The sequence below is a fragment of the Helianthus annuus genome, chromosome 12 (assembly GCF_002127325.2).
Source record: "Helianthus annuus cultivar XRQ/B chromosome 12, HanXRQr2.0-SUNRISE, whole genome shotgun sequence".
Taxonomy (NCBI): Eukaryota; Viridiplantae; Streptophyta; class Magnoliopsida; order Asterales; family Asteraceae; genus Helianthus; species Helianthus annuus.
Window position 1 is genome coordinate 15,648,473 of NC_035444.2, and position 20,932 is coordinate 15,669,404.

Here is a 20,932-nt window from a genome sequence, read left to right on the forward strand (position 1 = left end):
GGATTAGAAATTGAGTGGGGCGCTTGATACTCATCGACTACCTAGGACATTTGTGACCCCCCTGCATCTGTGTTTTCTCCGGTTTGCTCGTCCATCCGGTGGTTTTGGACGTGCGCATTGTCCGCCATCGTGCCAAATGGAGTGTGTTCACCGAAAGTGGGAAAAGAAGGGCTTGGACCAGCCTTGATGAAACTTTGGAAAGAACAAAAGGGATGAAAAGAGTGCAATAAGTGCGGTGGGCGCCAATGAAAAAACACTAAGTTAACACAAGGTTAAGCTTAGATGATTTGTCTCATCAACAATGTTTAATCCCGATCCTTTCCTCGACGAAAGCTTGATTATATTCAACCGATCTTGCAAAACGAAACAACACCAGTGAACTCGTTACAAGGAGGAGAGGTTGGGGGTTCTCCTTGTAACCACCATCCGGCGTGAAAATATGAACTCGTTTTGAGGAAATAAATGTGTATTAAGTGAGAGAGCAAGAGAAGCGATCCTTAAACCTGTAGAACAAGTCCTCTATTTATAGCCGAAGGGTTGTGAAGAAGGTAAGAGCCAGTTGGGCCATCGCCAGCTGTCGATCTTGGAGAATATACGTTTTGTCTGCCCTGACAGGACCGTTAATGTGTACTAGGGCTGACTTGGCACGATTCTGCTATCTCGTGGGGATTCTGTGGCAGGGACCGACCAATGATTGGTGCCATGTGGTGTCCTTTTCCTTAGTTGTCTTGTGTGTTCCCCATGCCGTTGTCAATGATGCCCCACGTCATCGCCAGCTCTGTCTGTCAGTGACTCAATGTTTGTTCTAGATCTATCTAGACGGCAAAGTTTCTTTGATAGTATGGCCCCTTGAGTGCACGTCCGAGTACGCTCTTTGGGACCATACCCCTTCAAGCGCCTATAAGATTGAGCTCTAACTAGATGAAAAATCAACCCCCTAACACGACCCAATCATCAAAATGAACAAGAACAAAGTTATCATTTATTGCAAATCCATCCCATGAACGATAAAGATGAACAAAAACACGTCTCCAAACACGCTGCATGGCAACTCAACCCCAAACATGAGAGTCATCAAAAGTAGGTAAAACAGGTACAAAAGGTTAAAAAAACAAATACAGCTAGAAAAAAAAAGTTTTACTAAACTACAGTCACCGCTCGGTATCTCGTCTTTATACTATTCACCCACATAGAGGGCCTTGCCAAAAACTTTCACCAAATAAAAGTTATAGAAACAAGCCAGAATAAACCTGAAATTGGAAAGAAACACGTCAACAATCAAATTACGGTCAAATTTAAAAATCAAAGACTCGTGAGGTTTTCTTTATACCTCGCATCCAAAAAGAAAAAGTCCTGCCACCTGTCAGACTGCATTCTTTTACTATGAGAATGCAGCATGAGCAGGCATTTCAAATACATACCTACGTGTAAACACGAACGTTATAATCAGTCCCAGAAATCCAAGATGCAGTCTAATGACAAACACGACCATGAATTGCAAAAGCAGGCATAAATGGACAAAATAGTTTAACTTTCATATGCTATGCAGTTATTCAGTTAATATCGGTGATATATCGGTTATTGGTCCCCATGTAAAATATCGGTGTCAAATATCCATCAGAATACCAGTACCAATATTATCGGTGATATTGACCAATATTTGACCGATATATCACTGATATTCTCACATCCCAATATCAATACCTTTCTTCTGAGTTCTACCATTCATATTTCTTGTTGTTGCTATTAGTGTTTTATGTCTTAATTGTTAATTGTTAGTGTTAAATGGTGTTTTAAGTCTTAATAAGTTCCTACTTGCTACAATTATTAGTGTTTTGCAAGTTGAAAAAGGTTAATTTTTGTTAACGGTAGGAGAGTATACTAAATTGTTGGTGTTAAATTGCTATATATTGAATTCTGAAAGATACTAAAATTACCGATATCCCACCGAGATAACCTATTTCTCAAATATCGGTCCTTGACCGATATCCGATATTTTACCGCATTAACTACTTAGTTCATATGGTCTGCAGACATACACTTTCACGTGTACTAAAAGAATAAAAGCTTGTAGTTTAAGATCTCTATGTAAGTTGTTCCTAGAACATGAAAGAAAATTTATAATAAGGTGATTACCGTATATAATTGGGGAATACAGCAGCCGCCCAAAGTGGCCTGCACCACCACAAGTAGCACTCAGAACAAGGAACTTTTCAGTTGGAAAGTGGTCTTTCTCAGCCAATTTCAATAGCTTTTTGACCTATTTCATACTTCACTTATCAAACTTCATTTCAGTGTATCTGCACAGAAAGCAAAAACATCTAAAATCAATCCTTCTGTAAAAAAAAAAAAAAAAAATCTAAAGCCAAAAAGATGCTTAAAATACTCAAACTTGCCTGCGAGCTTTGTTTTGCCGTTGTCTTAAGTTTAACTCATCCTTTTCAACCTCTGCCAAAACAATTTAACTAATTGCTTAATAAATACGAATTTAATAAAACGTAGTTTAGAAAACCAGCATCAAGTCTTACCAGGTTTCTGAGAAGGCTTCACTTCACTGCTAGATTTATCCATATTACTGTCTTTGCTGCAAAAAAAAAAAAAAAAAAAAAAAAAAAAAAAAAAAAAAAAAAAAAAAACCAAAAAACAAAAACAAAAAAACAAATAAAAACCAAATAACTACAGTAAAAACTGTTGAAAATAACTTTCGGCAAACATTGCAGTACTTTATAGGAGGAGCTAGTGAAGCCGGTTGGCCGGATGAACGAGTGTTATAAGCGCCATCCATTGTGAAATACGGGTGGTATGGTGCACCTAGTCCAGCAGCACCTAAAGCTCCAGCGGCACCAGCCAAAATAGGTAACCTAGTATGACATTGATTTAGTACTCAGCTTAAGAAAGCAAAACATATTAAAACTATGCTTAAAAAGTTGAAGGAGTAAAATGCCATTTTTGTCCCTGAGGTTTCGCCAGTTCTGCGACTTTCGTCCAAGGGTTTGTTTTTTCGCATCTGGATCCAAAAGGTTTCAAATCTTGCAATTTTCATCCGGCTCGTTAACTCTTTATCAATTTTTCTCCATTCAGTCAGGGGTATTTTCATCTTTTTTGTTAACTTAAAAGGCAATTCGGTTGTTTGAATAATATGCTAGCTGTTTGTACATAAAGCGAAAAAAAACAGAATTGCCCTTTGAGTTAACAAAAAAACAAAAATACTCCTGACTTAACGGAAAGAATGGATGGAGTTAACGAGCCGGATGAAAATGACAAGATTTCAAACCTTTTGGATCCAGGTGCGTAAAACCAACCTTTGGACGAAAGTCATAAAACTGGCCAAACCTCAGGGACGAAAATGGCATTTTACTCGAAACTAAGTTTTGGTACCATGTCATCTCTGAATTTCCCATCCCATTGGGCTGACCAACATAGCCCGGAAAAGCCATGCCAACAGCAGGAACTCCGAGACCACGAGGACGCTGGCCCGCAAATTGCATAACTGCATACCAATCCACAAAAGTATTAGATTAATGCCATCTTACATCTCCAAGAAACTAATGAAATAAAAGAAGAGTAAAATGTCATTTTCGTCCCTGAGATTTGGCCACTTTTGCGACTTTCATCCAAAGGTTTGTTTTTTCCAATCTGGATCCAGAAGGTTTGAAAAAAGGTTTGTTTTTTCGCATCTGGATCCAAAAGGTTTGATGTCTTGCAGTTTTCATCCAACTCATTAACTCCATCCATTTTTTAAAGTTAAGTCAGAAGTATTTTCATCCTTTTACCTATTTGTTAATGTTTATAAGAAAAGTCATAACTAGAAAGTCAACAGAGGTGTATCTTTATTTTTTAATAGTGTTTTTCATTTTAATAAAAAATGTCTAAAAAGACAGAAATACCCCTCATTTAATGGAGAAAAATGGATGGGGTTAACGAGTCGGATGAAAATGGCAAGATTTTGACCCTTTGAGATCCAGATGCGGAAAAAAAAAACTTTGAACAAAAGTCGCAAAACTGGCCAAACCTCAGGGACGAAAGTGGAATTTTACTCTTAAAAAAAATTCGAAAAAAAGAATGTTATCTAATGGTTGTTTACCTGGCAGAAATGATGAAGCTCCAGAAAAATTTTCATCACCATAAGAAAACGAGCTCATTCCATTGCTTGTGATACCGCCTTTTCCTTTTCCAACCATTGCAGTCTTAAAATCATTAGATTCTGCGGAAGATTCCAGATCTACAGATTCAAGACCATGTGCAGGACCGGATGTTTTCGGCGAAGAAGAAGCTCGGGACCCACTAGCAGATCGAGCCCCAAACTGCTGACTAGAAGGTTGGAGATTGCGCTTATTTACGTTATGAGATGACACCGGTTGATAGGCCACTTGCGGGACTCGAGGCTTAGAGATTGAATCATCTATATGAAGCTTGTCCATACCTAATGAAACCGAAACATTTCTTCCCCGTGAAACATTGGACTGAGAAATAGGATAATTTTCTGCCATGACGGGAGGACGTGGACCCCGATTAAGTGATCCACTTTGAGCATCTTTGGTAGAACCCGAAGGATAAAATGGTGGAGAAGCAGAATTCAAACTTGACGCACCAACATTATTTCTAACGGTGACTTGAGCGGGCTCTGATGCTGATGTGGCGGCAGACGCTCTTCCTGAACTTGCATGAGACGTTGTCTCCATTGTTTTGGCAGGCCTATAGCACGAAGTAATCAAATGCCGAACAAATCATATCATACAAGTAATAGTTGAAAAACTATGTATCATGATGTCTAGTGTCTACTTACTGTCGTCTTTGTGCAGGAGCCTCAAAGGTGTCTTGTGTAGAAGACTGATATCTTCTTGGGCCTCGACCTCTTACAGATTTTGGCCCAGTTTGATTATTATTATTATTGTTGTTGTTGTTGTAATTTTTAGAAGATCCACGACCTTCACCTCGGTTTCTACCGCGACCTCGATTACGACCCCTGGGAACCCTTCTATGCTGAGGATATAGAAGATGTTAGAACAAGAAAGTTATATACATAAAGACATGTTGGTCAAAAACAATGGATCACCTCATAGTCATGCCTATCCTGTGTGGTCATTTCTTCAAATTTGTCATGGCCCCATTTGCTGTCATCACTCAACTCCCACAATTTCCTACCGCCAAGAGTTCGCCTACATTTATAAATAGAACTTTATAAACAGTACATTGTTTCAAGTTTAGTTATGTAGAACACACAGTAGCATAACAATTTTCATCAAGCAGATGCAACAGACAAACAATTTGGTTATGTTATGTCTAACAAGTAACAGTATGCTAATCTTGAAAGCTGAAGCATTAATTTATTCACTAGAATATATGTTTCCAATGCATGTTCTTCATGTTTTATAAAATATACTAAACATCTCTCCTACAAAAGGTGTTGAAATTCCACGTATATCTGAGCTGAAGGCTATACAAATTACAGAACACCAAAGATGGAACTATTTGAATAATAAAAAACACAGTATTAGTGTACTACCTTATCTCCACTTGGTTTGCAAATTTCTACCAAACTATAGTGCATATTCAATTGCATCTTAAAATGATTGTAACAAAACGGGAAATCATAGCTGTGCTGTTAGGATCATACTTCATAGAACGAAAATGTGACTCAAAACTCCAATTAGCTAACAAGAATCATGTCTCATCTCGTATCTATACTATATAATAAAAGAAACCTGATTTGGGACACATGTCATCCAATGAGGGCATCAATAATTTATTGATAAATTTTAAATTTAAAATTTAAAAGATTTAAATATTATATTAGAATTTTATTTTGATTGTAAATCTAAAGTCTAAAATGTGTTTTATATCTAATCTATAACTTATTGATTTAATTTTGATTTGAAATTATAATTCTTATATCTCTTTGGCAGATGTATAAATCCATATAATAATTATCTATATATAAATTGAAAATTTGTTATGTTATAATTTAATTTTTTACATATAATTATCTATATACAAATTTAAAAGTTGTTATGGTTTTCGGCAAAATCATGATTGTTTTCTTTTTTGTATATTGTTATATTTTTATAATTTTTTATAATCTATACTATATCCATATCTATAGCTATCTATATACTATATAATAAAAGAAACCATTTTGGAGACATTTGTCATCATATTAGGCCATGTTTTATAGGTAATTATTATTTTAGTTTAATCTTTTCTAATTAATTATAGATAATCCTCCTACTAAATATTATTTAGTTTAATTTCTTATAGATAATTATTATTTAGTTTAATCTCCTTCTCATTTATAATATTATTTATTTAACTAATAGAGTAAATTATGATTTTGGCCCCTGTGATTATATCACTTTTACTCTTTTAGCCCAAAAAGAAATTTTTACATCTGAGTCCCCAACGTCTTTTTTTCTAATCTTTTTGGCCCCTAACGTCTTTTTTCTAACCTTTTTGGCCCCAAACGTCTTTTTTCTAACCTTTTTGGCCCCTAACATTTAATGGATGAGGTTAGTGTTAGAGGCCAAAAGGGTTAGAAAAAAACACGTTGGGGGCTCAGATGTTAAAAAATTCTTTTTTGGGCTAAAAGGGTAAAATTGATATAATCACAGGGGCCAAAATCATAATTTACTCTAACTAATATTATTTATCATTTATACATTTACGGAGTTTTAAATAATGAGTTAAATTTATTGAGACTTCGTCAACAAATTTTGCTACAACAAAATAATCTATTTATATCAATCTAAATTTTTATCTATAGTATACTATATAATAAAACATTAATGTGTAACACATGTCGTTCATTGTAGATTTTTGTTTTATGATTTTCTCGCCTCATTTCCAAACTTATCTTAATTAAATAAATGAATAATGAGCTAATATTAAATTTTATCCTATTTTAAATTTCGAATACCATTCTTCTATTTTTCTAATAAAATATTATCCGAAATTGTAAATTGTTAATTTTAAACATTTTAAATAAAACAAATTATTTATCACGAAAACCAAACTTTGTATTAATATATTAAATATTTTTATTTTCACCAAAATTACATTTACTAACTTTTTTGTTATTTGGTATATAAAATTACATTTATTTAACTCGTGTAATAAATGAGGTTTTTTAAAGATGTATTATTATATTATTTGGTAAACGATATTACATTTATTCAACCCGTGTAATACATTTGGTTTTAAAGATATAATTTTTTTATTTGGTATATAAAATTACATTAGTTCAACCCGTACAATATGGTTCTTATATATATAACTTTTTATTATTTAATATATAAAATTATATTTATTCAATCCGTGCAATAAAGGAAGTTTTTAAAAATATAATGTTTTATTATTTAGTATATAAATTTATTTACTCAACCCGTGTAATACACGGGGTTATAACCTAGTTATAATTATGTGAAAGCAAAACAGATCCCAATTTATTATAACATGCTTTTTCTTAGTGGATTTAATGTAGTTGATATCTGATAATGTTGTAATGTAACAATGGAAAAACACAAATTTCTTGTAAATGATGCTTTGACTATTTTAGTTTATACATGTGGATATTTACCTTTTGTACATGGGTGTTAAAGGTAAAAACTTATCAAAACGTTGTTACAGTTCAATTTCTTTCCAGTTATACTCTTGCAGAACATCTATCATATTTCAACTCATCACTATGCAGTTAATGCGGAAAAATATCGGTTATCGGTCAAGGACCGATATTTGAGATATCGTTTATCACGGTGAGATATCGGTAAAAAGAAACATAAAAAATGGCCCAAACGAGAATTTGAGTTAACTGTTTTTTTTGGTGTGCCCTGCGGTTTTGTGTAAAAAGAAACATGAAAAATGGCCCAAACGAGATTCTCGGCGAGACAACCGATATATCATATGCACACCGATATATCGGTATTTATCGCCGATATTATCGGTCACCGAGATATAGACCGATATGGCACACCGATATTCTGAGATTAACTGCATAGACTCATCATATATCAAACTTAATCATGGGAACATGCAACTTAGCATAATAATTGCCCTAAGGAGTCAGGAGTCAGAACACCCTTTCATAGTTCAATGTCGTTTAACCACAAGTACAGAGTGTATTCTATCAACCCAAAGTAATAAGCTACACTTCTACAACCACACTAAAAAAAGCATCCAAGTGTCTCCAAACCTTAACCTAACGTGACATTGTAACTTACCATTCCTATATACTACTCACAAGGGGTATAACTCATAACATGTTTTTTGACAATTTCACGGCACCTGCAAATGTCAACGGCCAGAGACCTAGAGGTAAGACAAATTATGATTATTCAGCTTTTATGCCATTTCCTTCAAACATCCTTGCAACAATCAGACTGATTAAACTAACATGTAAACCTAAGGCTACAACAATGAACAATATACAACAACCATTCCAATTACACATAACAATGCAGTAGAAACAAAATATAAACCAAAACTGAGTACAAAAACCACCTGTGTCTACCGCGAGCACGGTCTCTAAACCGATCATCATGCATATAAAACGCCCCAGCCGTCGGCACAGCAAACGGCTCATTCTCCTTCTTCTCCCCTTGCTCCTCCACTCCTCCATTCACATTATCATCATACTGATCAACATGATCATTCTCCCTTTCAACTCCAACAGATTTTCCCTCAATAACACCTTCAACTTCATCTTCCTCAACTTCCTCCTCAAGTAATTCAAATTCTTCTTCATCTTCATCATCATTATATTCTGCAGGTGCACCTTGATCATCAGATTCATAATCCGAAACCCTAGAGTCGATGACAGTCTCCCTAACCCTCGCATCACTGACGTCAGCGTCGTCGTCGTCTTCATCATCACTGGCCTCCGTCCTCCGCCGCATCTGCAGAGAAAGGTTTGTCTGCTCCGGATCACTCTCGTAATCATCTTCTTCCGCCATGAACCGTACGAACAAAAACCCTAACTAACACCGCAAGATCAAAAGAAAGAAAGGAACAAAGAAACAAGTGTGTGTGTGTGTGTGTGTGCTGAATATCTATTGTATTTCTAGGGCAACTGTTTATTTGGGTGGAAATTTTGAGTGTGAAGATAAGGGACCATAACAGTTTTATGCATCACACAAGTTTGCGTTACAAGTCACTAAACCGAATATTTCTCTCTTATAACATGTATGTGTGTGTTTCAGTTACGTGTACATACTACTCATTACATGATTTAAAAAAAAATTACATCAAGTCAACCAACTAAAACAAAACATTACCATACTTTTGCAAAAAAATAAGAACCTAACACAATGGAAATACTATAATTTTAAATTGGGAAGAAAACAAATGAGTGCGTGTCAGGCAGTCGGCTGACACGAATAAAAATTACACCAGTAAACCAATTAAAACAAAACACTATCATAGTTTTGTAAAAAAAAATTAAAACGATGGCATGACTATAAGTTTACACTGGGGGCAAAATCGTAATTTGACATCAAAAAAACAGTGACAAAACTGTAAATTCGAACTGGGGGCAAAACTGTAATTTGGCTGGTAAAGGAAAAACAAAACAATGAGAAAGCAAACTGTAAATTTAAAAAGGGCAAAATTATAATTTGGTTATACCAATGAGGAAATGACAGACAGCTGTATGACACTATTCCCCTCCACTAAATTGCATTTTAATACTTGAGTTTCAGAGTTTGCTTTCAATTATGATATACTAACTTAAAAAAAAAAAAAAAAAACCCTAGTTGGCTGCCGCCACTTTTGCCCAATCACAGAAGTCACTATTCCCCATCAGGGGAAATGTATATGTGGTAAATTTAACAGAAGTATATATAAGATCATGTGTTGCGGGCGTAAGATCCACGCAACGTTGAAATCCAGTAACAAAACACCCATTTCACCGGTGGTTAGAAGCATGCCTCCAGAGCTCCACACCCCCTCGACGTCCACTAACGCGCCAAAACGGTAAAAAATGTTGTCACATTCTTGCTTAACCGGCTTCCTCCATGCCCAAGGCGTGGAGTACAACGCATGGTCCAAGTGTATTTTTTTAAACTAGTTTAAAATAAATAACCCTCTTTTATCAAAATTTTAAACATACTTAAGAGGGATCGGGGCGCCTCGTGAAACACTGTCGCAAGGGCTTGTTTCACGACGATGATTGTGATGATCATCGCGCTCGTGGAAAACAATCGCCATGAATGCTTTCAAACGTACAATACTCACTTTGTACCTTTAAATATTTTGAAAATCTCAAATTAATTTTGGAAACTTGAAAATATAGTTTGTACTTTCCAAATATGTGTACATGTTGCAGCTCCGCTTCCAGATTACCTTACCGGATTTATTCGAGTTTTTTTTCTAAACTAGTGTTGGTGAAAAAAATATTTACCATTTTGGTGTTCTCTTAAAAATATTTACCAAACTAGTGTTTTTCATTTATTTTGTACTTACCTTTTCTTTTAATTAACATATTATACTTTATTTATTCATTTATTTCGTTATTGTAGTTACATTTTATATATTAAGTAATATATAAATAGCACGAACATTTGATAAACTTACATTTCAGTTGAATATTGAATCAGATTCATATTCTTCTTATATAAAATACAAACCAAGTCATGGATTTCATCATTCTTATGTAAAATACAAAGATTGAAATCTTAAATTAAGTTGTAATATAATAAGCATAAGTAATATTACGTAGTTTTAATGTTGACTTTTGTCACTTTGCATGCAATTTCATAGTTTAGTGATGGAAAAACAAGTCGAGCAAAAAGATTATATGGTGGGATTTCATAGTCTTTTGTAGAATAAATTAAAAAACGTTTATAAGTGGGTTTGTTTTACATAATGAAGCCAGCTTAATATATATAGTATATAGTATTACATTATATTCAAAACGAGATAAAAAGGGTTGTCCTCACTGAACAAACGTTTTTTTAATATGAATTGGATTAAAACTTTTATTTTGCTTTATATTGAGACCGTACTCGACTCGCTTTTATTTCACATTTTTAATTGTATACTATATTGAGACTGGTAGCGACCGACTTTATTTGATATTTTTTCGTCTTTATGTGATATTAAGACCAATATAAAATCAAGTTTTAATACTTGATTAGTTATTTTATGTTTCTTATTTCATTGTTTATATTTATTTGGGATGATTTTTGTAGTTAATCTGTGACGTGGGTTGATTGAAAAAAGAATCAGTTGGTAAAAAACACTAAAAAAACACCATAATGGGTTGATTGATTAAAAAAAGGATTGAATGAATAAAAAAAGAATACAAAAAGTAGAAAATAGATTGACTGAATAAATAAAGTATAATATGTTAATTAAAAGAAAAGGTAAGTACAAAATAAATAAAAAACACTAGTTTGGTAAATATATTTAAGAGAACATCAAAATGGTAAATATTTTTTTCACCAACACTAGTTTGGGAAAAAAAAACTCGCTTTATTCTAGGATCCCAACTGCCAATGAGGCCTAGCTCAATTAGTGGAACTGGGGGAGCTAGAGCTTAGGCAGGGTAGAGGTTGGGGATTCGAAACGTATTTACCACCTGTGGAGAGGTTTACCACATATGGGCTCGAAAGGACATGTCGGGCCTGGTAAATCAACGTCGTTCAAGAAAAGGACTAGGATCCCAACTCAAGAACCCTACTAGCTGCTCAATCTAACAAAGCCTACCCAGGACTCGGCTGCACCATGTAAATATTCTCATTTAAAGGCGAAGCTACATGAACACCCTGACACTCATGTCAATGATTTACAAGATAAATACGTATATAACTATATAACCAATATAGAAACATTTAAGTTGATATAGGAGGTGAAAACTGCTGGGATATAGGAGAGCCATCTTTGGTAGATAGAACATAGAAGGTGCCTTGAAAGGCAAAAAGGAGAATACCTGTTTTCACCCGTTACCCATCGCAGTAAACCCGCAAAATATAACCAACTCCAGTAACAACAATGTTGTACCATGTATAGAAGATGAAATAAAAAGTGAATCTATTTTGAATTAATGTCTCAAAAATAAACTTCAGGTGCATAAAATACAAAACAGTTACAAAAACGGAATTCTCCGAGAAGTAAAACACATAGGAGCTAACATAGTAGAGAACATAAATAAAACAAAAATGAGTTCTTATCATAATTCTAAGTTTCCACAACTCTTCTTTTCTTTCCCTTAATATTGGCATCCACGTCACCTCCTGCATTCTGTGTCTTCTTTCGCTTCACTTTTTCTGGTTCTTTCGGGCTACAAAGAACAAGACACAAAGAAGTCATTTGGGCCGTTGTGGAATGTATTTTATCCCAAATGGGTTACGTCGAAACGTTTAGCTAAAGGGGGTACGTGAAACGCATGGCCGGCCCTGGGGGTGGTCAGGTAGGACCACCAGCCAGGGCCCGATATTTCGAGGGGCACGTTTTTTTATGAAAAAAAACCCGATATGTATATGTAAAATAGTTTTTAATATGGTACACCTATACAAACACCAACATAGGCCCCCTTACAAAACATTTTTATGGTTTAGGTTAATTATTTATTAACCTCTTTGGCATTAGTTTTAGACCTTTAGGGAGTCCAATAGCCAATTTCGTTAAGGCCTAAGGGCACATTTTTTCGAGCTCGAACAGGGTACACAAATTCTCAGGACCGGCCCTGGTCAAACGGGCCAAACATGTTGATAGTGGTCCCAAGTCCGTCTTAAATGCATATTTAGATTGTTATATTCTGAAAAATGGATTATCGTACTGTTCAGAAAACTTATTTCTAGGAAAAAGCTTATAAAATGGATGTAAAAATGTTTGTGGGCCAACTCAACCCGAACCTGTTTTGACCCATTACCCAACTTGACGGCTCTACATGTAATATAATCAGCATGTAAATTTCACCTTGTGGATGTCTTCGAAGCAGACTTTTCTATAACACTTTTATAATATTGTGTAAATGGAGTATTCAAAGTGCCTTTTTCAAACTGCACAAGAAAACAAAACTTAGAAAGTTGTTTAATCAGCTTAAAAATTATAAGAACAAAACTAAACTGATAAAAAAAAATTAAGAACCTGCAAAAATTGATCAACAGACTCATGGTCTTTCGGTGAAAATGCCACATCATCCCTTTTCTTCTGCGCAAACTCAACATTCTGTTCCACCTGCAATAAAGAAAGAAGATTTAGTAAATACTAACGGGTCAAAACTGGTTAAGTTGAAAAAATTAATTCTGTGACAGTCGACACGAACCAGGTAAGGTCGGATTGACCCGCAAACACTTTTTTGTCCATTTTGTTTTACAAATCCTTAAAATAACTAATGCATTATTTATGATTACGTAATAAAATATCACTACAACAATCATCCAAATCTTTGAATAAAACAACGCAGGAGATTTGTATGCATTAAAACTACTTCAAACAACTTCAAACCCGTCTGACCCATCTAACATATTTGACCCAGTTGAAATAAAACGCAACCCAAATTGATCCATTTAAAAGATACTTTCGAGAAATTATTATTACAATACCATGTCCATAAGACGTTTCACCACACGTTTCAAACTTTCAGCCGTACTTCTTTCATAAAACTTCTTTAATCTGATAAGCGGAATGACTGCTAATTCGGGAAACGAAATGTGGTAGCTCCACTGAAAGAAGTGCACTACGAGCAGCTCAATTGCTGAATTTACACATTGCTCCACAAAGTTTTGTGATTTCAACCAAAATTTAGGTAGCTGAAAATAGAATCATGTTTAGACGATAGAAGTGTGTAGACAATTATAAGAACATACAAATAAGAGTAAGATGTCATTTTCTTCCTTGAGATTTGGCCAGTTTTGTGACTTTCATCCAAAAGTTTGTTTTTCGCATCTGGCTCCAAAAGATATGATCTGGCTCGTTAACACCATCAATTTTCTCCGTTAAGTCAGCAGTATTTCCGTCTTTTTTTTGTTAACTTAAGGGGCAATTCGGTCTTTTTCAGCGGTATTGGTCTTTTTACATAAAGTGAAAAGACCGAATTACCCTTTAAGTTAACAAAAGAGGCGGAAATACCCCTGACTTAACGGAGGAAAATGGATGGAGTTAACGAGCCGGATGAAAATGGCAAGATTCCAAACCTTTTGGATCCAGATGCGAAGAAAACAAACCGTCGAACGAAAGTCGCAAAACTGGCCAAACCTCTGGGACGAAAATGACATTTTACTCTACAAATAATCACCCACTAACCTTTAAATCTGATGCCAACTTAACACGTTTTCTAGATTTACCACCCTCCTTGTTGACTTTATACTCGACCATATCCAAAATTAATGAAGCAACCGGAATAAAAACTCCACAAGAACTCGAAAGTTTGTTTAACCACTGAACGCATCGTATCCTCAACGGGAAATATTTGGGGCCCGGAAATAAGCAAGCTACTCCATTTATAAGCTGGATCATTGCATACAACAAAGACTGAACGTCACATTCGTTTACGTTTGCTGAAATAAAGAGAACCCATATATCAATGCACTGGACGTACTGCCAGCTGTATATTTTCTTAATTGCTTCCTTATTTTCCTGTTGCCTCGCGTGCTTCAATATATTAGTAAGCTGTTGTATGGAGACGAGTGCCTTATTAGAAGATTTTTCCAAATCGAGAGAGCATAAGTTGATGAAGGAATCACGAAGGAATTCGATATGTTTTGTGTCGACGGTTTCGATGTTCCTGCATCGAGAAATATAGGCTTTGTATGTTTTAATAAAGCAGGCGTCGAAGTGGTTAGAGCCGCATACGGACACCACATCTTGTAATATAAGCGAAGAGCTAACAGAAAGGGTCCCGCCACCTGTCGCCCATAACGGAACTATAATCTGCATTATATATATATATACAAGAATCAAAAGCTATAGAGTTTGATTTCGTTAAAATAACAAAGATAGAAATTTTGACCAATTACTAACGGGTCAAACGCGTTGATTGGGTCACAGTTAGTCCAAGGTGTATTTTTAACGCATTAATCGACTTAAAAATATTTTATAAAAAAACATTATATATACTATAAATATGCTATGTTGTCCCATCAACCAACTTTGGCGTTAAACAATTTTAGCCCCTCAACTTTAATAATGACATGTTTAGCCCTTCAACTTTGATAATGACATCTTTAGCCCTTCAACTAAAACAACTTTCACCCGACAACTTTAATAATAAACAACTTTAGCCCCTCAATTTTAATTATGACATGTTTATCCCTCAACTTTAATGACATGTTTAGCCTCTTAACTACATCAAACAAATTTAGCCTCTCAACTTTAACAATGAGATGTTCAGCCCCTCAACTTTAATAATGTCATGTTTAGCCCCCTCAACTTTCATAATAAACAACTTTAGCCTCTCAACTTAAATAATGACATGTTTAGCTCTTCACCTTTAATAATGACATGTTTAACCCCTTAACTCAAAAAAATTTAACTCTCGCGATTTGCTTATTTTTATCTACGGTTCGTACCCGCTGCGGAGCGCGGGTGGTAACCCACTTGTTATAATTAAAATGATACAAATATTGTAACCACGACTAGTTTCTATATATAGTAGTTTAGAAAATTTAAGCACTTAGAACCGTTACACAAACCACCTGTTTTGCCACATCTAATTTCTATATATAGTAGTGTGCTTAGTCAATTTACCACATTTACACAAACCGAAAAAAAAAGTTCTGTTAAATATAACTAAATTACCTGAATAAGCCTGTTTAGCAAAGAAGGAAAAGCGGCAAAAAACACAATAGATGCCCGTAAACGGGTAATCGAGAAAGCCAAAATCTCCGAATCAGTGACCTGCTTCAAAAGAAACAACGTACTCCTAAAATACGACTTGATCATCGGTTGAACTTTTTTCCATCTTGAGGTATTCTTCAATTCCAATAACGTCTCTTTTTTGCAATTAATAGGAATCTTTAACAAAACCCTAAATATATTATCAGCTTCAGATAGCATGAACGTATATACGTTGCAGAAGGTCTCACTGTCTTGAATTGTGGGGCCAGTTTCTTCTGGACCAAAATGACACGCAGCTCGATATGCGTTTATTAGATTTATTAAAGCCGGCTCGTTGTGGCCTTCTGTAACTAGTTTACTCCACTTGCCTATAACTGAAGATGTCAATACTTTATATTTAGTTGTCGTTGTATCATCTAACTCCATATGATCGTCATCTTCATCAGAATACTGTTACAAAAAAACGTGTTGCGTATCAATAATCTATACTATATAATAAAAGAAACCAATAAAGGGACACTTGTCATTATTCTAGACCATCATTAATTATATATAACTAATATTTAATTTAAATTATTAAAATTTAAGAAATTATGGATAAAGTTCCATAAAATATCTTATTATTTATTTATATTAATTACTACGTTAGAAATTATATCCTAATTCCTTAATTGTAGATAATTATTATTTACTTTAAATTATTAAATTTAGAGTAAAATGCACGAATAGTCCCTGTGGTTTTGTAAAATGACACATATAGTCCCCAACTTTTGGATATTACACCGGTGCTCCCTGTGGTTTTGACAATTTGTTACTCGGATAGTCCCTGGAGTGGATGGTGGTTAGTTTTCTCAGTTAAGTGGGTGTGAAATAACCTTAATGCCCTTATTATATTAAAAAAATATTAAAAGATAAAGTTAACTCAAGTAGCCCTACCCCACCCTCACCCTCACCACTTGCAACTCCCTCATCAATACCCGCCTTCTTTGTGCATTTCACTCTTAAATTTAATATATGTTTAAAATGCAAGAAGAAGAATAATTACATTTATCATACTGATAAATTTATCAAAAAATAACCATCCTCTTAAGATGCAACTCACGTCCATATTTAAATTTTAAAGTTATATAATTTAATAATTACCGATAATTTGTACTTATCTAATTAATTTAAATTGAAACATTATTTTTTTGATATAAGTTTATATAATTGAATAATTACTATATGCCTTATCTGAACATTTCAACATTTTTTTTAGAACTAATAAATTAAGACCACTATTATTTAAATAAAACTTGGGTTATTAAATGTATGTTCACATGACTGTTAAAACTCGTGAAAAAGTCGATGATACAGTCTGTATTCTAATCGATGGTTCAAATGCTTTCATATTTATAAACTTGACAAACATCACAAGTTTTGATCATACATGACACAAAATTTTGTTTGGATATCAAAAAATCGTCTTAAAAATATCATTTTATAATTGTATATCTTCGTTATTAACTATTTGATTTTTTATTTACTTAACCCGTGTAATACACGGGGTTATAACCTAGTTCTATTAGTTAAAAAAAGACATTGTGAGTAATGAAGTCTTACCATCTCCTGATTTTCGGATATCTCTCCCTTATTGTAGCTTTCTAAAAACTTAACAAACTTCTTGTCCTGAAAAATTTATATAATAAAATGTTTTAGAACGCATACATTGAAACATGCGTACTTCTGTTGAATTTGAAAAAAAAAAATGTACTCACTTTTTTCTTCAATTTATCCAATAATTTCTTCTGTGCTGCAAGTTCTTCATAAACTTTTTGATTGTTAACAGACAAAGTCCGCTTATGCTCGGCATCTACAAAACAAACTAACCGGTTAAAACCAGAATAAAAAACGTAACATGAAGATGAAAGTCAACCGAGTCAAAGTAGCAAGTAGAACGTAGTCGTGAAAAAAGGTAAAAACACTAGACTCGACAAAATGGTAAATAATAAAAACTACTAACCTTCTAAAGTAACATCATCGTCATTTCCCACCAGATCTCCACAGCTTGGATCCTATTGTTTATTATTTTAACATAAAATAAGCATACGAAAGTTTTCATTGTGAAGTAATAACTAACACTGCAAAGTTAGGTAAGTTTTAACCTCTGAAAGATAGCCGTCACTGTCAGAATCATATAGAACCATGGTATCGTCATCCTCGGAAAATAATGCATCGAAAGAAGTAGTCACGGTGACTTCTTTGTCAGAATTCCTGATAGTCATATTAAAAGTTAAAACACAAAGAATATATAAATTAACATCAAAATGTATCTTCTCTTTGTTAATCATAAGAAGGTTGTAAGTGTTTTATAACATCAAGGTGTTGATTTTTGGATCATACTAAGTTACTAACATCTACTTAAAAAAAAAAAAAAAAAAAAAAAAAAAAAAAAAAAAATTGGAGTTCCTTCCTATACAACTGCTCAAAAGCAAGACCACACAACGCAACAGATGAAAGTGTTTCAGATATCATAAAGTATATCTGCCCTAACCGTACGATTTGTTTTTTAAAAAATAATCGCATGTATTGATATTACTAAAATTTCACGAATAGAGGTACTAACCGATTATAAATTAAAACTTTCTGGGCAATAAACCTAGTTGCTAAAATCACTAAAGAATTAACATTGGATGTATAGAACTTAGTTACTAATGTGATTTGTTTGATCAAACTACGACTTGCAAACCAACTAACCAAAAAATTAGCTAAACATTAATTAGTTAAAAAGTAAACCCCTACAACCCAACCCGATCAACTTTGCTGGCAAAAAAAAAAATCAAACCGAGACCGCAGACGCACAACATAAATTTTTAAAAAACAATACAATAAACCCCCAGTACCTTCAAAAACGACACAGTAATCAATCATATAAACAAACTCAAACAGGCAGCAACAAGATGAGCTAAAATACAGTAAACCAAGAAATACACATATAAACGAAAAATAAACCCGAAACACTGCTCTTCGTTCTCACAAATACCATAACTTTACAGTCTTACCTTCCATTAGACAACTCTGCTGCCTTCACTACTTCTTTTACCGCACCATCATTTTTATCTTCTGCAGCGAAACATCAAAAGCTTAATATTAATCAAAGAGCTAGCGGCAAAGCGTGTAGCCCGTTTGCCTTCTATTTCGATGTAAATAAATTGTTTCATTTACATAATATTAAAATTTAATATTAGGCTAAAAAAATAAAAAAATAAAAAAAAAAATAAAAAAAAAAAACCTTAACACAAATCAGTATCTACTTTCAAGTACACTCAATAAGCAAACTGCATACAAAACTTCATCTCCATCCACAAAAACAAACACAATATTATTATTATTATTAATCAACATTCAACAAACCCTAACTAACATTGCACTTCTAATTCCACAACTATATCAACAAATAATCAACAAACTGTACAATAAATGTGTATGCTATGAGATATTAAAGAGAAATTACTTTTTGAGGGTCGTTTCTTGAAGACGATCTTGTTTTTTCTCCGTTGTTTAAGCACAGACGGAAGATTCTTCTTTGCAAACTTACGAGCTTTCTTCCCAAGCTTCCCCATCAATCCGAGAGTTAGATTCTACAAATTTCTACGTAAATTTACAGTTACGGATTGAACAAAATCGGATTGAAGGCTCCAACAAGGGTTTTGGCAGCGTTTGTGCGGCGACAGTTTTTTTAAGGGTTTAGTGTCTCGATCGAATTAGATCAAAACGAATCGGGTGAATTCGACCCGTTAGTTTCTTTTCTTTATTTTTAGGGTTAGATACCATTTTAGTCCATGTGGTTTAAGATATTTTGCCAATTTAATCCAAATGTTTCATTTTTCGTCTATAAGTTCGAAAAGGTAGCCATTTTAGTCCACTGGGTTAATTTCATCTATTTTCTCTGTTAATGAGAAGGGCAATTCGGTCATTTTTATATGACCGAATTGTCCTTTTAGTTAACAAAATTACATATAAAATGACCGAATTACTCTTCTCGTTAATAAAAAATGGATGAAGTTAACCCAGTAGACTAAAATGTCAACGTTAAAACCTTTTTGGACCACATGCGAAAAATGAAACCTTTGGACTAAACTAACAAAATGGCCTAAACTACAGGTACTAAAATGACATTTAACTCTTATTATTATTATTATTATTATTATTATTATTATTATTATTAGTAGTAGTAGTAGTAGTAGTAGTATTGTTGTTGTTGTTTATTAAATTTAATAATAAACTACATAAATAAAATTAATCACTGAACGAATTGAATTTAAGATCATGGACTTAATTTAATTTTCTTTTGTTGTAATAGAAAACCAAACCGAATGGGGGCATTTTTTAACTAAATTGAATTTGAATTTGGTTTGGTTTTTAGTTAGAACTAGAATCATTTTTTTTTCTTGTTTTAACCTGTTTATTACTGTGAGTGTTTTTTTTAACCAAAACTCAAAAACCGACTCGAATAAAACTTATCGAACGCGATTATGGTGTTACTTGATTAACCCGAACAAGATGGAACCCGGAAAGTAGTATTCAGTTCGGTAATTGGGTTAAAAAATTGTGAATCAGGTTGACTCGATTAACACAAATTACATAAAAATTGTCTACTGTATTTATATATACCTAATCCCAGAAAAGACTAAATTTCATCCCATATGTTTTGTTGTGAACATGATGTTTTGTTTCATTGTTTGATCGACTAAAAAGATTCGGTTTGGTTGATACGATTTGACGTTTTCTTTTTTGTTTATACGATTGGTTGATACGATATAGTTTTTTCCTTATTGCATTTGAGGTTTTTAAGTTAATATATATGTTTAATGCATGGGTTTGAACGAATGTCTTGTTGGGAGTGTTTTTATTTGACATTTTGTGTTGTTTAATTATTAATAATTATGTTTTGTTAAGTTAATATGTAAAGTATGCATTGCAACTTATATTTTAAAATCCGTGTATCGATTAACAAAGCCTAAATAAACCCGACATTGATTAACCTGAATCTTATTTGAGTCGAGTTATGGATAAGATTCCTATAACCCAAAACCTGAATAACCCAAAACCCGATTAAAAACATGAAGAACACCCCTAGTTATAACTCAACACAATTGCAATCACTTAAAAGGGAAACATC

At 33.7% G+C, this 20,932-nt stretch overlaps 2 protein-coding genes across 3 annotated transcripts; both read right to left on the reverse strand.

Moving 5' to 3' along the window:
* Positions 1-960: 960 nt before the first annotated feature.
* Positions 961-9,091, reverse strand: LOC110904578 (protein MLN51 homolog). The gene is made up of 11 exons (XM_022150421.2): positions 8,494-9,091; positions 5,057-5,159; positions 4,787-4,983; positions 4,085-4,695; positions 3,379-3,490; positions 2,724-2,861; positions 2,529-2,584; positions 2,397-2,448; positions 2,137-2,300; positions 1,331-1,421; positions 961-1,250 (listed from the first exon to the last, which is right to left on the reverse strand). Exons 1-9 carry the CDS (start codon positions 8,943-8,945, stop codon positions 2,273-2,275), a joined length of 1,749 nt encoding a protein of 582 aa, XP_022006113.1. The 5' UTR covers positions 8,946-9,091; the 3' UTR covers positions 961-1,250; positions 1,331-1,421; positions 2,137-2,272.
* A 2,913-nt stretch (positions 9,092-12,004) lies between these two features.
* LOC110904576 (nucleolar complex protein 2 homolog) lies at positions 12,005-19,526 on the reverse strand. 2 transcript variants are annotated; one of them, XM_022150420.2, is made up of 12 exons: positions 19,265-19,526; positions 18,813-18,870; positions 17,916-18,024; positions 17,774-17,825; positions 17,529-17,623; positions 17,374-17,439; positions 15,733-16,221; positions 14,239-14,865; positions 13,539-13,745; positions 13,081-13,170; positions 12,910-12,992; positions 12,005-12,271 (listed from the first exon to the last, which is right to left on the reverse strand). In XM_022150420.2, exons 1-12 carry the CDS (start codon positions 19,371-19,373, stop codon positions 12,169-12,171), a joined length of 2,088 nt encoding a protein of 695 aa, XP_022006112.1. In that variant the 5' UTR covers positions 19,374-19,526; the 3' UTR covers positions 12,005-12,168. The 2 variants fall into 2 exon arrangements, with proteins under 2 accessions (XP_022006112.1, XP_022006111.1); XM_022150419.2 differs by having other exon boundaries at positions 18,813-18,873.
* Positions 19,527-20,932: the final 1,406 nt, after the last annotated feature.

What these genes read in the sequence shown, in the direction of transcription:
- LOC110904578 (XM_022150421.2), bottom strand. Translation starts at nt 8,945, where the DNA reads ATGGCGGAAGAAGATGATTACGAGAGTGATCCGGAGCAGACAAACCTT. An exon ending in GGAAATTCAGAGATGACATG is followed by an intron (nt 2,862 to 3,378) that starts GTACCAAAACTT and finishes ATGTCATACTAG; the next exon opens with GTTACCTATTTTGGCTGGTG. An exon ending in TCACTAGCTCCTCCTATAAA is followed by an intron (nt 2,585 to 2,723) that starts GTACTGCAATGT and finishes TTTTTTTTGCAG; the next exon opens with CAAAGACAGTAATATGGATA.
- LOC110904576 (XM_022150419.2), bottom strand. Translation starts at nt 19,373, where the DNA reads ATGGGGAAGCTTGGGAAGAAAGCTCGTAAGTTTGCAAAGAAGAATCTT. An exon ending in AGTTGGCATCAGATTTAAAG is followed by an intron (nt 13,746 to 14,238) that starts GTTAGTGGGTGA and finishes TTCTATTTTCAG; the next exon opens with CTACCTAAATTTTGGTTGAA. An exon ending in GCTTCGAAGACATCCACAAG is followed by an intron (nt 12,272 to 12,909) that starts GTGAAATTTACA and finishes TGTTCTTTGTAG; the next exon opens with CCCGAAAGAACCAGAAAAAG.